The following is a 14,714-nucleotide window of genomic DNA, read 5'->3' on the forward strand; positions in this document are numbered from 1 at the left end:
ACATGGGTGGAAAGAAGGCGACTGTAAAAGCTTATGGTCGTAAAAAAAAAGAAATTTCATGGGAAGAAAATTGGTGATGGGACAAGAAAGAAGCCAAAGGAAGTCGAGGTAACCCCAGTTGAAAAAAGAGTCATGGCATTCCATCATATGAGATCTGCTACTGATGAAATCTGCCGAGAAGAAACATTTCAACTAGTGAGCTTTGACTTTTTGGACACTGTTATGTCATTGGTGAAGTGTCAACAATAAAGAAAAGTGAATGCATCAATCATGTGTCAAAGAGAATGCGAAAAAATCTCGATGATATAGTGAAAAGGGAACGGGCTAAACAACATACGATGTCAGGAAGAGGAAAGCTGACTGAAGAACGCAGAAGAAAATGGGGTAACTACTATCGAAATGCTATTGTCAATGCAGATGGAGATGCTGAAAAAGCAGCAAAAGCCATCAAAGCAATATTATATCATAACTGCACCTCTGACGATAATCCCCGACATGACTACTGCGACGTAAGTTGGTGTTATTACCTGAAGGCCCGAGCAGCAGGAGTAACAGGCCCGATAAAATGGCCAGAAGACAAATCTCACAAACCTTTGACGGAGAAAATGTTTCAAGCACTCAAAATCAAATTTGACAAACTGGGGAATGTGGAGTTTTTAGAAAGATGCATGGACCTTCGGACACAAAACGCCAATGAATCACTCCATAGCACCGTATGGAACAGGTGCTCAAAAGCCCTGTTCATTGGTAAGAAATACCTTGACAGTATTGTTGCGGACTGTGTTGTGGAATGGAACATGGGAGCATCTGCAATACTATGTCAAGGTGCTGACATTGGCATGGTGATGTCACCACGCTCCCACAGCTACGTCAAGGAAAAAGACACTCGCCGCATAATGAATGCCAGACAACTAAAAAAAACTAACGCATCCCGCAAGCGGACGAGAAATGAAGAATCCATAAAAAACAAACGACTGGAAAAGGAAGAAGGAAAAACGTATTCTCCTGGGGCTTTTTAGTTCCGCAACTGTGTAAAATTGGCTTTTTTCAAATATTACTGCGCGTTTTACATGTTTTGAAAATAAAATGGTGTTTTTCTCAAAACTTTGGTTTTCGATACCTTCAATAATATTTGAGGCAGAAAAACTGGTCCTATCAACGTGAAAATTTGAAGTCTGAAGTGCCTTGGGATGCTAAACAGGATGAAAAGGTTTATTTTTTCGTTTAGGTAAGGGTTACCTCCATTTCGGTTCATCGAAATCAAAAATTTGCGATTTTTAAAAAAAAAATCGGAACAAAAACTTTTTTCCTGAAAAGAACTTAAATTATGATCAAAAAACCTTTTGAGTCCGTAATTTGGAGTAATAAGAATCTATAAAACGCACCGTGAAAAAATTTCATCAAAAAATTTTTCTGCGAAAACTTTTTCTAAAATTGATTTCAAAAATCACGGAAACACGGTAAACGTCAAAAATATTTGGACGTTTCACACAAAATTTTAACCAATGTTAGAATATCCACTGAAGCACATTGTGTGCAAATTTCAGAAAGATCGATTCCCTATTTTCGAAGTTATAGGTGTATGACTGATTTTGCAATTCGAGGGGTAGCTTAGCCCCTTAAACCCACTTTTTATACTCTGTTTGGTGATACCGAATGGTTCGCATTTATAATATGCTAATTTTCCTTTTATAACAGTTTCTGGTAGCATTTTCAAGTCTTAGTACTAATAGACAAAATAATTATAGTGTGATAACTTTACTATTCTTCGAAATAACAATGAAATGCCTGTCTTGGTAGACCCAGTCTAGAGTCATATGACTTGGTCCGAGACTCGGACTCCGAGTCATGCGCAATGACTCGAGTACAAGTCGAGTCAATACACAAATTGACTCGTGTCGAGTCATTTTTCATTTTTAAGAAAATGACTCGAGTCAAGTCGAATCACCAAAAAATCGTGACTCGAGTCATTACAACCCTGACTAAAGGCACGAAATACATGTTCCACTTTTGGAAGTAGTATTTACATTTTACTTTTAATTCCCAGTATCATATACTTTGAGTTAGAATTAATATCAGTTCTTTTTTCTGGATAACATACATGTTGAAGTATAAAAGCAAGTGTAGTAATGCCTTCAATTTCCGGAAAATATATCGAAAATTGGATACCTGTTGGTATGCATCAATATGGATCAAGCTCGTCACCTTTCGCATAGCTCAATTTGCACCTTTTTACAATCCATGTTAACGAATTAGGATCGTTTTCACAACTACTTACTTACTTGAGTACTTTTAAAGTCAGTGAATTCTACTTCTACTTCAAGTAGTTTTAGGTTGCTTATGGAAGAAGTACTTCTACTCGTACTTGAGTAGATTTTTTTCGTCGCTACTTCTACTTGAGTAGCTTGACTACTTCGACCACCTCTGTAATTTACAAGCACATTGGTTATTGAAACTGAAACTATTTCGCACCTTGCTGGGTCATTTTGCATAGTTTCGCAAAAAAATATTGGCACTTTTCATCCATCAGCTCAGCAGTTCCGCAACCTTGCTCAGGTCCTGGTCTTATGATCTCTTACGACTTCACAGGTTCATCGTTTGTCCCATATGCGGTGGGCCTGTATGCGATGTCATTAAGATACTGAACTGTAAATCCGACTGAGAGATGGACTTTTGACGAAGCAGCGAAAATTTACCGACAACTCCGCAGAGGTTGTGTCTCAACGAAACGAGGCGATAATTACAGGAGACTCGTTCCTCATTGGCTTTGAAGGCATAGATGTCCTGTGTAACTCTATACTGCTGACCTCAGGGATATCCCTGTCCTGACCTATGTGGGTTATAGTGATCTATATGTAACGATCTACTCGACTTCTTATACCGACATTCAACGCTGGTCAATGTGAGAAGAGAAAGAGGCTACATTTTTTATCCAAGCGCGATACACAATCAAGAAATTTCTGGAACAAAAATACTAAGAGCATTAACGCAGTAGTCGGCATAGCATTGCGGGATCGACTCAGTGTATAGCTGATTGGTTGGTCATATTTGCCGTAGGCCTACGATCGTATCGCTGCACCGGATTCAACTTCTGTTCTGTTATCATCAATTTCGATAATTATAATACCCCTATATTTGTCTGTGTCTGTCTATTATTATCTGTCTGCTGGAGTCCTCGAGCCGCTACTGTGCAATGCAAGGATAGGAAGGTGCTGAAACGACGTCTTTGATTTGTTACATTGCTCTTAGGGTGCGTTCTAGGTGACGTTTTCGAAATGATTTCAAAACCAGTCGCGAAAACACGACCGTTCGAAGTGAACCTGGTTTCGATAGTGGTTTCAAAATTACCCCGTTCCGACTAGTAGTTTTCGCGCCGATGGTCTCGAAAACCCAATCGTTCGTAGTCGGTCTCGCTTGACTACGGAGGGCGTTCGTAGTGGCGCGAAACGCGAAATTATTTTCGTGCTAGCAGGCTACTACGAACGTGTGTTTTCGTGCTTGTTGCTGACGCGAAACTACCTGTTTCAGGTGGCAGGAGCGGGTCGACATTGGTAAAATTGGTCATGGAGGTGGCAGTTATTGAATAGTGGTTCTATTGAGTGGATTTGTCATGGCAATGTTGTGTATATGCATCGCATATATGGTAGTTTGTAGGGATATATAATATATAGGCCTACACGGTATATTCAGGAGTACCGTATCACTAGTTTCTATAGTAATGATATATGTTTTGCAGAGTGTTTTTATTTTACACATTTGAAAATAGGCTATACCTATCATGCATGAAGATTCTTTCTAGGATAATTGGAAATGTTAAACTAATTTTGAATCAATTGGTAAGTGCCATTGGCATTTCACGAAAAGCAAAAAGAAAAGGCACGCCAAACGAAGATGCTGATACAAGCACAACCATTGTCGTGCTATTACAATGCGCGATCAGTCATTTTAATTAAACATGGCAAACCGACAATAACTCTTGACCACTTGTATAATTTTAGGCAGCAGTCGGCGCACACTACAGGACTGCAGACGCCTCAGGAGGTTCTGCGCCAGATATATCCCTGGCATCAGTCAAGGAAGGTGCAGAGTAATTTCCTGTTTGTCGTCATACTTACTACCGGTGCATTTTTACAGCCTTGTCGCAACTAAGCTCAAAGATGACGGAACCCTATTTGAAGCAATACTGGAAAACATTCTTCCTCAATAACTCCTCGATAAAAAGCGAATCTTTCAGTGAACCGATTTTTTGCCATTTTGTCTCACGGCTGAAAGATACCGATGACGCAATGATGTTTAGCATCACACACAAACAGGATGCGAGGTTTCATTGGTAAAAATTGACAATTGAGATTTGAGAATTGGCAAATAAAGCAGCATATGATGTAAACATATAGTGTTGCAGCTACATCAGTATCCGAGTTTAAATGAGTTTCAGCATCTCTTCCAAGTGGTTGCCGCCACCTACATCAACTGCATCCAGATCTTGAATCAGTTCCCATGCTGTGGAGCATTTCACAAGCCACAATTATCAGCCTAGTGTTGGTCAGACTAGCTTCGCATCTTCTAAAGCCACAGGGATTTGAGACGATCGAAAGCTTGTTCAACAACCATTCTTGCTGAGCTGTGTTTCTGGAATAAATAGGATAATATTTTACAGATGGAGTATTTTCGAAAATTTATTACCAGGACTAGAGCAAGAAAGATATAAATCATTTCAGATCAGTGACTTTTTGGGCAATTTTAAATTTTACCTGTTCAATGACAATTTACTAGGAAGGCACTAGGCAGTTATTGCTTCTGATAGGCACATTACCAAGAATTTTACGGCGCTTGTGCATGGAAAACCGTAACTCGTACTTTTTAAAGGAAAAGAGGGCCTATTCCATAGGTGTAAGTGTAATTTTCACCGATCTATCTGGTGTCATGGGGGCGCACTATAGCCTATGACGACAGCGTGATGCAAATGATCGCATGATCGAATGCTTCATATGATTCATATTTCCGACTGTTAATCACCGAGCATATGGATATTTTTTCACAAGAGCTTCCCTCATTTTAGATTAACAATCCACCGAATATTAGCCAATCTCCAGGGCATCAGAATTGCGCCAATTTTCGCTTTGCAGATCTAAATTATACACTAACAGGTTGCGGCATTATGCTACTCAGATAGTCAATTCATATTTACCATTATATACAATAATAGGACGTTCAGAAACTCTATTTACACTACATACATGGATACACGGTACTATATAACCATACAATAAATCACTTTATTCCATCAATTTTATTAATACACTGTGATTGATTCCTAGCCCCAAATCACTTATGGATCGGGAATTGACTATATAATCCCAATTCGAGCATTGCTATTATATTTGTCTTCACGTTTAGCAATGAACAAAATATATCGACGATACATTCCTATCAATTCACCCTTTGGTCCGGACGTATAGAACATTTGCGAGTCAAATCATTTTATATAGAATCTCATTACGTTTGTAGCAATCCTATTCAGACGTTTGTCCTATCGCATGACCATACCTAGACGGCCATCACTCTCCCCCCACTTTTTTTAAAGGGTAGGCTATTTTATATATTACCTAATACATTCTGCTTTTGTTTAATTGTGAAACTCGGTTATTGGCTTCATCGCTGCATTCAGTTGTTCTATCCCCATTCAACGCGCGCTCCGAAACACGAGACTTTGTCGAATCACGAGGAAAATAATTTGGCTGCCCACTTGTCGTTATGGATGAGGCGAGATTACCTACCTTAGGTAATCGAGGCATGCCTGCCTCTACAGTCACTGTATGGCGTCTGGTCTGAAAGAACTTGCATCCTAAAACTTCCAGACCTATCGCACTCACATCCCACAATGGATGTGCCCAAATTCCGTGCTTGCCCTCGAACTCATTTTCATCATCACATTTGTTAGCGCGTATCCTAATGGCGCTTTCGAGAGGATGGCACGTGTGCGACTTAAAATATAACACATGACATATAACGACCTAATATTCAAATCAACTTCGCGAATGCTGTTTCCAATATTAGCATGTTGTGCAGCCATTGTCAAATATCCAATTGTTCAACCCGTATCCGCCCACGGAACACGTTATGAATGGGAAATTATACTTCCGAAATGCACCAATTCCTTGTTTACCAACAATTGCATTTTATCATTCGATCAGATTCAAAGCGTCATGAGCACTTTGTCTGCACATTGCCGTATTTTCACGAAACGATCCACCTTTATATAATGATTGTCGATGTAGCCAATTACCCGTGTACAAAGCTAATTTCCACTACGATCGGATAATTATCTGCCAAAACTTCAATTTTGTATTTCCATCGAGTAAATTCATGAACTCTCCACTTAATGACTTAGTCGACTCGAATCATAGCTGTTCAATAAGGAAATAGTCTACTATCCCAGAATACTACTCAAATAGGTTTTTCATACATGCAGACATATACAACGGTATTTCTACTTCTACTTGAGTATCAACGCTGACTACTTTGACCAGCGTAAAATTTATTTCCTCTATCTAATCAAGTTCTCCGGACAAACTTAATAGAATTGAAGATAATAATTGTTGATGCGTCTTTATATCGACTTCATGGAGAGAGAGAGAGAGAGAGTCTTTATTTTCATCGAACCAAAATACATAACAAACGGCAGTGATGGTGGTACAGAAAATATGCGTGCACAGTATTCGGTATTAGATAGGAATGATCGATAAGACCGTGAAGGTCATCTAGTCTGATCACACCAGCATCAAACAGGTACACTTGACTCAGAACAGTCTGGCTGTAAAAAAATGTTTAGTTACGAAGGGAAAATAGAAAAAAATTAAACAATGGTAGCAAATGATCAATGAAGCAATGTCTGGGCGAGGTAGGGCAACAGTGTTAGTGTAACGACAAGAGGTGATCAAGTAGGGCTTTTTTGAATCTATTATAAGGCAATTCACGGATATGTGATGGTAATGCATTCCAGATGATAGGTCCCGAGTAGTCGATAGATCTCTTAGTTAGGTTGCTATTGGGTTGGGGTAAGTAGACGTTTCCTTTAGACCAGTGGTTCCCAACGTGGGCGATATCGCCCCCCAGGGGGCGATTTGTCGGTCCAGGGGGGCGAAAATAGCCAAGGGGGCGATAGGGGGGCGAAAATGGACAAAGGGGGCGACAGGGGGGCGATGGCGCGTTGAAATGGCTACATTGGCATCCATGACCGTAACTGCCACACCCAAGCCCCCAATTGAGATGGAGGGCTCGATCTCGAAGGGGGCCCACAATTTTTTCGTGAATTAATATTAATTATAGAGTATTATTTTGAAAATTTGGGCAACTTTTTCAAAAAAATTTCGCGCTGCGCGCCATTTCGTGGTCGCTTATATGTTGTTTATTGGATATCCTTCCTCCAAGAAATAATACGCATGAGGTATAGAAATGGGCATCTCGGCGTCAGCCATTATCACCCCATGACGCACCAAGACATATGAAGTTTCAGGCCTTGTAACATGCGACTCCGAGAAGTGTGCCAGAACGAGAAAACCTTGACGGAAAAGGACTGCCTTTATGCTGACCGACTTCGATATATATACGATATACATATATATTTAATTGTCCATAGGCGCCTAATTAGCTGGCGCCAAATGTTCCTGTCCTGTGTAATCAGAACCCCACAAAAATGCCATCTCGCAGAGAAAAATTAATTGCCAGTGCAGAAATACCAATTTGAAATCGTGTGCTTCTTTTAGTTTAGTACGTATGGGCGATTTGAATATCTTTTGACATAGCAGATAGGCCACGAAATGTCATTACGTAGCGAAGTCATTATACCCACAGGTCCGCCCGAATATGTTCAATTATTATTTACGAGCCCTACATTTTCCAAAACACGTCACTCAGCTTTACCGGTAAATCTGAATACATGAGCAGAGAGAGGATGAAAAATTGACAGCAATATTTATGCAATTCCTGATCATATTGACCGATTCAATCATGAATAATGGAAATTTTTCGCGCTTCGCGCGAATCAAGCCGACTATAACTAACTATCAAGTCCAACAATTTGTGCTGGGAAGTAGCGGTAAAGAGGTATCGGAGGAGTTGGGTCTGAGGAGTGCCGAAGTTTGCTTTATCGCCCTATGGAGGGGGTCAAGACCAACGTATTAGGGGGGGAGGCTGACGAAGTGCTGTTACGGTCCTTTGGAAATCAAGTCGGAGAAATCACCTTTTTTGTTAGTCAACTCACCAAAATGTAGCTGGAAAAAGTGTAATTTCGAGGTCGAGCCGAAAAGTTGGCATTTTTTCTTAGTCAACTCGGCGGTGATTTCAGTCTGTATGCCCATTTTTGTGTTCCCAATATTTGGGGGGCGATGATCGGTGTGGAGTTTGAAAAGGGGGCGATGAGTCGAAAAAGGTTGGGAACCACTGCTTTAGACGAAGATCTCGTGTAATGGGAATGGACATGTTTAGCAGGTATGAAAAAGTCATCAAACACAGGAGGGAGACTATTGGAAAAATATTTGTGAACAACTTTTGATACTTCGAAGCGATACAGTTCATCAACTCGCAAAATTCGATGCTTACGGTAGTAAGGCGATAAATTGGTACGTAAAGGTACAGATGAGATCAGCCGTATCGCACGGTTTTGCAGGGTTCGAATTCTGCTCAAAAATGTTGTACATGCATTTCCCCATACTACGATTCCATATTGCAGATGCGAGTGGAAAAGAGAGAAGGAGATGGTTCGTAGTACTGATCTGGAAACCAAAGATTGGAGACGGGTCATTATTCCCACACACCGAGCTAGTTTTGATATTGTGCATTCAATATGCTGCTTCCAAGACAATTTGGAATCAATGGTGACGCCGAGATATTTTGCTGAGTCACATATTGAGATTTGTTTATGATTGATGTTCACAGTGAAATTATGACTGGCATTATTTAAAACGAGCATCTCGGTCTTATCTGCATTCAAACTTAATTTGTTTGCTTGCAGCCATCTCGACACTTTTGGGAGTTCCCTATTCACAGATGCATGCAAATCATCGACAGTGTTGGAGGTTATGAAGAGGTGAGTATCATCAGCAAATAGCGTTGTGCGGAATAAAGAGGCATTAACAATGTCGTTAATATAAATGAGGAAAAAAGTCGGTCCAAGGACTGAGCCTTGTGGCACTCCACAAGTTATATCTCTGGTAGTCGTTCTTAATGTCCCCAGTTTAACAAATTGTTTGCGGTTTGCCAGGTAGCTTTCAAGTAGAGTTGCTGCAATACCCCTGATTCCATAGTGTTCTAGCTTGTATCTTAAGATTCTGTGGTTAACTGTGTCGAAAGCTTTGCGGAGATCGATAAAAATGCTGCAGCCACTTTCTTTCTGCTTGATGGTTTTGTAATAGTCCGTTACAATTGATAGTATTGCTAGTATTGATAGCATCAGCAGTGGACAATGTAGGCCTACGACATTTTCTAAAATACTATCAGCAACTGTATCGACATGTAACATGTAGGGAAAATAGCTATCATAAACCAAATAATCAGCCTATTACTGGGTGATATCAATATTGCTTCTTCCGCAGAACGAAATTGTTTTTTATCGATCATTTTTGGACGCTGAGAAGGTAATAATACCTGTGGCACCTTCTCTCGATCGAGGGGCGTTAAGAAAGTCCCCTGTACAATGTGATGATTTGCGTTCGCATTGAGCGACACTCTTTCTGTCATTGACCGTGGTGTCGGGTGATTTCCAGATTCCAACTTCATATCTTCTGTGACTCCGGGCGACGACTGAAGGAACCCGTACGCTCGAAGAGGTACCGCTGGTTCGACTTTTGTCCGCGTCTGCATTTCTAACGGATTTGAAACTCGGCCTGTAATTTCACTTCTGGCCACTCCAGATTTTGCTTGGCTCCTTAAGACTGGTTCAAGCGAATCGGCAGTACTTTTGGTACTCACTTTCCGGACGGTAGTCAAATAAGTTCTCGCTTGTTTGACGTCTCTTTTGGCTTTTTTGAATAGTTTTGCCGTCTTGTGTAGAATAGACGTCACCTTTTTCACGAATTTTGCTTGATGCTGGACACGTGCTGTCACCTGACCTTTATTAGCCCGAGTCGTTAGCTGTCGTTGTTGAGTGGTCTTCATCAGTTGGGTGTTTTTGCGAAGGGTGCAAGTGTCCTCTTTACGTTTTCGTAGCCAAAATAACTTCATGATTGATTAATGCTCACCTCCCCACTTTTCAGAAATATGTGAAAGTCCAGTCTCGTCTGAAGACGAATCTTCCAGAAGCAACAATGATTACCAGGCGCCTTGAATTACAATTCCGTCGGGTGCCTCCATATGTGTTAGTAGAAATATCTTGCCTTCAATCTTGTTAGTAGGAAGATATTGTTTTGCCTGGTTCTTTTGCTTGTAATTCAATTTGGCAAATCACTGTTGCTGGAAGTGCAGCCTTCGAAGTGTCTTGAACTTTCAATGACCTTGGGGTCCAGTCTTAGATAGCATATTGGTACGTACTTGACCTTGGTACCTTAATACAACCAAATACTCCAATGTTAGACGTCACACTCAAATAGCGATGTTACCATAGCAACAAGACATTCATAAAATCCATCCAACTGTTACTAAAGTTTTCTAAAATCGTGCAATTCAACACACATGCGATCAAGACCATATTTCAGTAGCAATTCCACGTCTATTTCATGTATTCATAATTAACCCCAGGCCAAAGCATATTAATATTCCGTCGAAGGGCTTATTACATCTTCACATTATCGTTTAAGGCTGATCAAGGTTTTTGTGTATTTGTATAATCTCGAGTATACTAGGGTGTTACTTATCTAATCTTATGTCAGTTCTCCCAAGCAACTTGTCTTGGTTTTATAACCGTCCAACCTCACTCAAGTGTAGGGGTCCTAGTCGCTTTGGGCGTGAACTAGTTATGACGCATCCTTAATAATCCACACAAAATCACACAATTTCCAATATACATTGATCCCAAAAACAAATGCAATAATGACTTCACATATAGACGTAATCATGTAACTTCTATGGGGTTGGGCTTGATTTTATTAACCGTTTTTCTAGGGTAACGCAATGTGTGGATATAATACGACGCATAATATATAATACATACAGTATCGCCAATTCACTGAAACGCCTTTTCAGTTCACTGTAAAAGTTCGCAGACACCGAAAATGGCGGAGCCATCATTATAAAGCAACTTAATATTTGCATGTATTGTACATAACAATTACAGATAAGCCGGGATTAGCCTCCATACGCTAATCCTTCGCATTCGCTTCAGACACCTTTGTTACGCATAACAAGCGTGTCAGATTTAGGTTGTATGTAGGGTGGTTTTCAATAATCACCTATCGGTAGTTTGTTGACCAAAACGATCACCTAATTTTATTAATGACCTTCTTCAAGAAGTTATCTGCCTAAGGCCCTATGTACTCTGTCGTAATTATTTTCTGGGTTACAATACTGACATTATTCCCAGAGAACATTAGATAATGTTTCCTTATAAGGTGGGTAATCACACCTCTGTTGTTTAGCAACAACACACGTGTGCTTAAAGGCGTCTTATGGGCCGCCGTGGCAGTTAATTGCAACTTCAACGAAAGCTGTATAGTATACATAAACACCAATCCATAATCTATACGGCTATCGCCAACAGATATATGTCGTCCTAATTTTTAAAAGCATGCTTGTTCCTAATACTGGCATATTACGGATATTCAATTAATGCAGTAAAGCATACAGGCATTTACAGTTCAAACATCAAATGACGTCATACCCTTAAATTACCGTGCCTCATCTCCAATCTAATCTTTGGAGTGCAATATAAGTAAGTCAAGAAATACGAAATACAATTCATTACAGGCTATAGTTATATTAAAATTAATATTTCACCATATAGGCAAATATACGATTCGTAATTGTTTACAAATTGCGAATAATGATACAGGACGAGTAGCCACTATTGCTTGACAAAAATTGACATTATATTGCTTTAAAAGGGTCATATAAAGACACCATAAAACAGAGCTTAATAACTCGGTTCACAAGCATTATGTTATTTCGATATCACTAACAAAATGACATTCGAACTTTAATACAATGCGTCAAGACTGCTGACTACAACTATACACTTTTGGTAAATATCATTTTTGATGATATCTGGATGCTCGATCCTAATCCATAATGAGCTATAAAGACATATTTTATTCATGTCCGAAATATGCTTAGTTTCAAATCTCCATTTATTGCGACATTCTGACACTGGTCAACAACATCTTTACAATTAATACAACTAATCTCGTTCAACGATGCTTCTACTGGCAAAACACGGTTCATTTGTCATCATTACATTTGCATTTTAAGCTCCGACTATAGACTTCTGATATCCCCTAACACTATCCTATTTCTCGAATCCAAAAAGGTCTGGAATTACCGTCCTATGTTTAGATCCGCGCTAATACAATAATGACGGCGACTAACGTATTATCTAATGTGTGACGATCAACATATGGCCATATGTCCAAGCTTCCGGTATTTAAATTCAGCTAACTTCCTCATTGCATCACTCGGGCATTTAACTTGGTGATGTATTTTCTAGTTTATGATGTCATCAACCTCAATTTAATTTCAATTTGGGTTTCAACAAATAAAAAGATTCATATAAACCTTTTGTGTTGCATCGTTACAGTCCGTAGATTTTGATAATAATCCGTGATATCTCAAAACATACACAACGGTCCGAATTTTAGATAGCGCCAGTTAGCCATAGCTGCTATGCATTCATCAGCGCACCCAAATCCTAGAATTACGGGTCCCCAGGCGATGATCGTTTGGTTATAATAACTGTAATGCTACGGTTTTTCCCGCTTCTATACCGACTCGTTTATCAATCCTTTTCCTAATTGTGTCACATTGTAGTTCGCCTGCAAACATATTTACATATTATATATCGGTATTTATAAGTATTCACATCACTAATTTGTAACAATTTATATAAATTCACTCGTTCGATTTTATAGAATCACAGGGGTAGTATTAACACCTTTATTTCCCATTTCTACCTCAGAAGCTAACAGGTTATTATAATTTCCAACCGGTAAAAAGCAGTGTGCCCATTGATGATTTTCCGTTTATGATACGGTAGATTTTGCTTAAGCTCCGGGACGGACCCTACGGTGCTCGCTGCACTTTCACCAATTTTACTGCAACATCTCCTCTGATAGCTTACCTTGTTAGAACAGACAGACATTTATTTTTCTGCCAGGCATTTATTCTCGTTGTCACAATTCATCTTCTTACGACGTGATGTTCTTCCTCTCTTTCCGCATACATAGACGGATGACGATTCTGTCGTGCATTGATTTTGACTACCGGTACTCATTGCTTAATTGCGGATCACACATATGGTAAATAATCAATTACTGTAAAAAAGTAGAGTATGTTACTATAACCAAGCAAGCCATAGTCTGTATATCACCGACTATCAAAACCTACCATACCTAGAATCTACAACTACAGAACGCCAACGCACTAAAGTACTATACTGTCTGACAACAGTCTCTATAATAGCGCGCACACACATGAAACACGGCCTGCACTACGAACGACATAGCTTCGACGCCGGTTTGGCAATCACGGTTGTCAAAATCACGTCTCCGTTCCAAGTGACCAGTTCCTCAAAATAATCGCCAAAACACTTGCCGTTCGTAGTGGTCGTGAAAACAGGCCTTGCGTTCGTAGTGAGGTGTTTTCAGCATCAGACTCGAAAACTTTTGGCACGAAACCGCACCTAGAACGCACCCTTAGGGTGTCTGGTTTCAGAGTCATGCACACTGGATGGAAAGAAATAACGGTTAACAAAAAACAAATAGGCCACTGTGATTCGATTGAACGTCAATTCGGCCCTTGAAGTCAGGTACTCAGAAATACCGCGGTATTACAAAATATTTAAACCTTATATTAAGAAAATAACTAACAATGAAACGCCAATCTCTCGAAAATTAATATTGGTCATTCTCATTACTCGTCATAAAAGGCTCATCGCAAATCGCAATATATTTTATACAAGCCATTTGTGGTACAGAACTTAACGTGAAACAATAACTTCATATTGTTAATTTATTCGCTAAAAGCTTTTCGACTGACTCTCATCAGTAGCGAACGTCAGTGATAGGGTGAATCCAATTCGAAATGTAAGAACTATTTTGTCTGTGTGACGAATCGTCAATATACAAAGGTAATATTAAGAATGACGTTGTAACAACGTAGATTTGTTATCTTAATCTATATTCTAGAATCTAAATAATAAATAGTAGGGTTACCATACGTCCTCCTTTAGGAGGATTTGTCCTCCTAATTTCAGGTTTTTGAGAATGTCCTTCTTTTTGGCAATTCGTCCTCCCTTACAGCTTTTACAGCTAAAGCTCACCAAATTTTACTGCACAAAAATAGCGAAATTTGCGGTTTTCAGTATTGGTCAACTAAATTTTCTGATTTGGTCAAAAGTGTCTTACTTTCCCGATTTCAAAATATGGTAACCCTATAAATAGCATTGCAATTGGAGTATTTGGTTGTATTAAGTTTACAGGAATATCGAGTACCGGTAGCCTATATTAGAATATCTTGATATATCTAATAGTTGCAACAGCATTGTGAGGAAACCGACGCCCCGTCAATCA

The 14,714-nt window shown here is 39.6% G+C and overlaps 3 protein-coding genes across 3 annotated transcripts in view; 2 read left to right on the forward strand and 1 right to left on the reverse strand.

Moving 5' to 3' along the window:
- Positions 1 to 3,140, forward strand: part of LOC145440653 (protein neuralized-like) — a 42,002-nt gene extending 38,862 nt beyond the window's left edge. Inside the window, exon 12 of the mRNA XM_080318358.1 lies at positions 2,590 to 3,140. Coding sequence (XP_080174484.1) covers positions 2,590 to 2,662 — 73 coding nt within the window. The 3' untranslated portion in view covers positions 2,663 to 3,140. The remainder of the gene's footprint in view (positions 1 to 2,589) is intronic.
- LOC145440635 (uncharacterized) overlaps positions 1 to 10,564 on the reverse strand; it is an 88,501-nt gene extending 77,937 nt beyond the window's left edge. Inside the window, exon 1 of the mRNA XM_080318328.1 lies at positions 10,541 to 10,564. The gene's annotated coding sequence lies outside the window, so the exon portion shown is untranslated. The remainder of the gene's footprint in view (positions 1 to 10,540) is intronic.
- LOC145440664 (uncharacterized) overlaps positions 1 to 14,714 on the forward strand; it is a 198,402-nt gene that overhangs the window by 160,873 nt on the left and 22,815 nt on the right. The window lies entirely within an intron of this gene.

This window comes from Botryllus schlosseri, chromosome 6 (assembly GCF_051294905.1).
Source record: "Botryllus schlosseri isolate E-star chromosome 6, Bs_hap1, whole genome shotgun sequence".
In the NCBI taxonomy this organism is placed as follows: domain Eukaryota; kingdom Metazoa; phylum Chordata; class Ascidiacea; order Stolidobranchia; family Styelidae; genus Botryllus; species Botryllus schlosseri.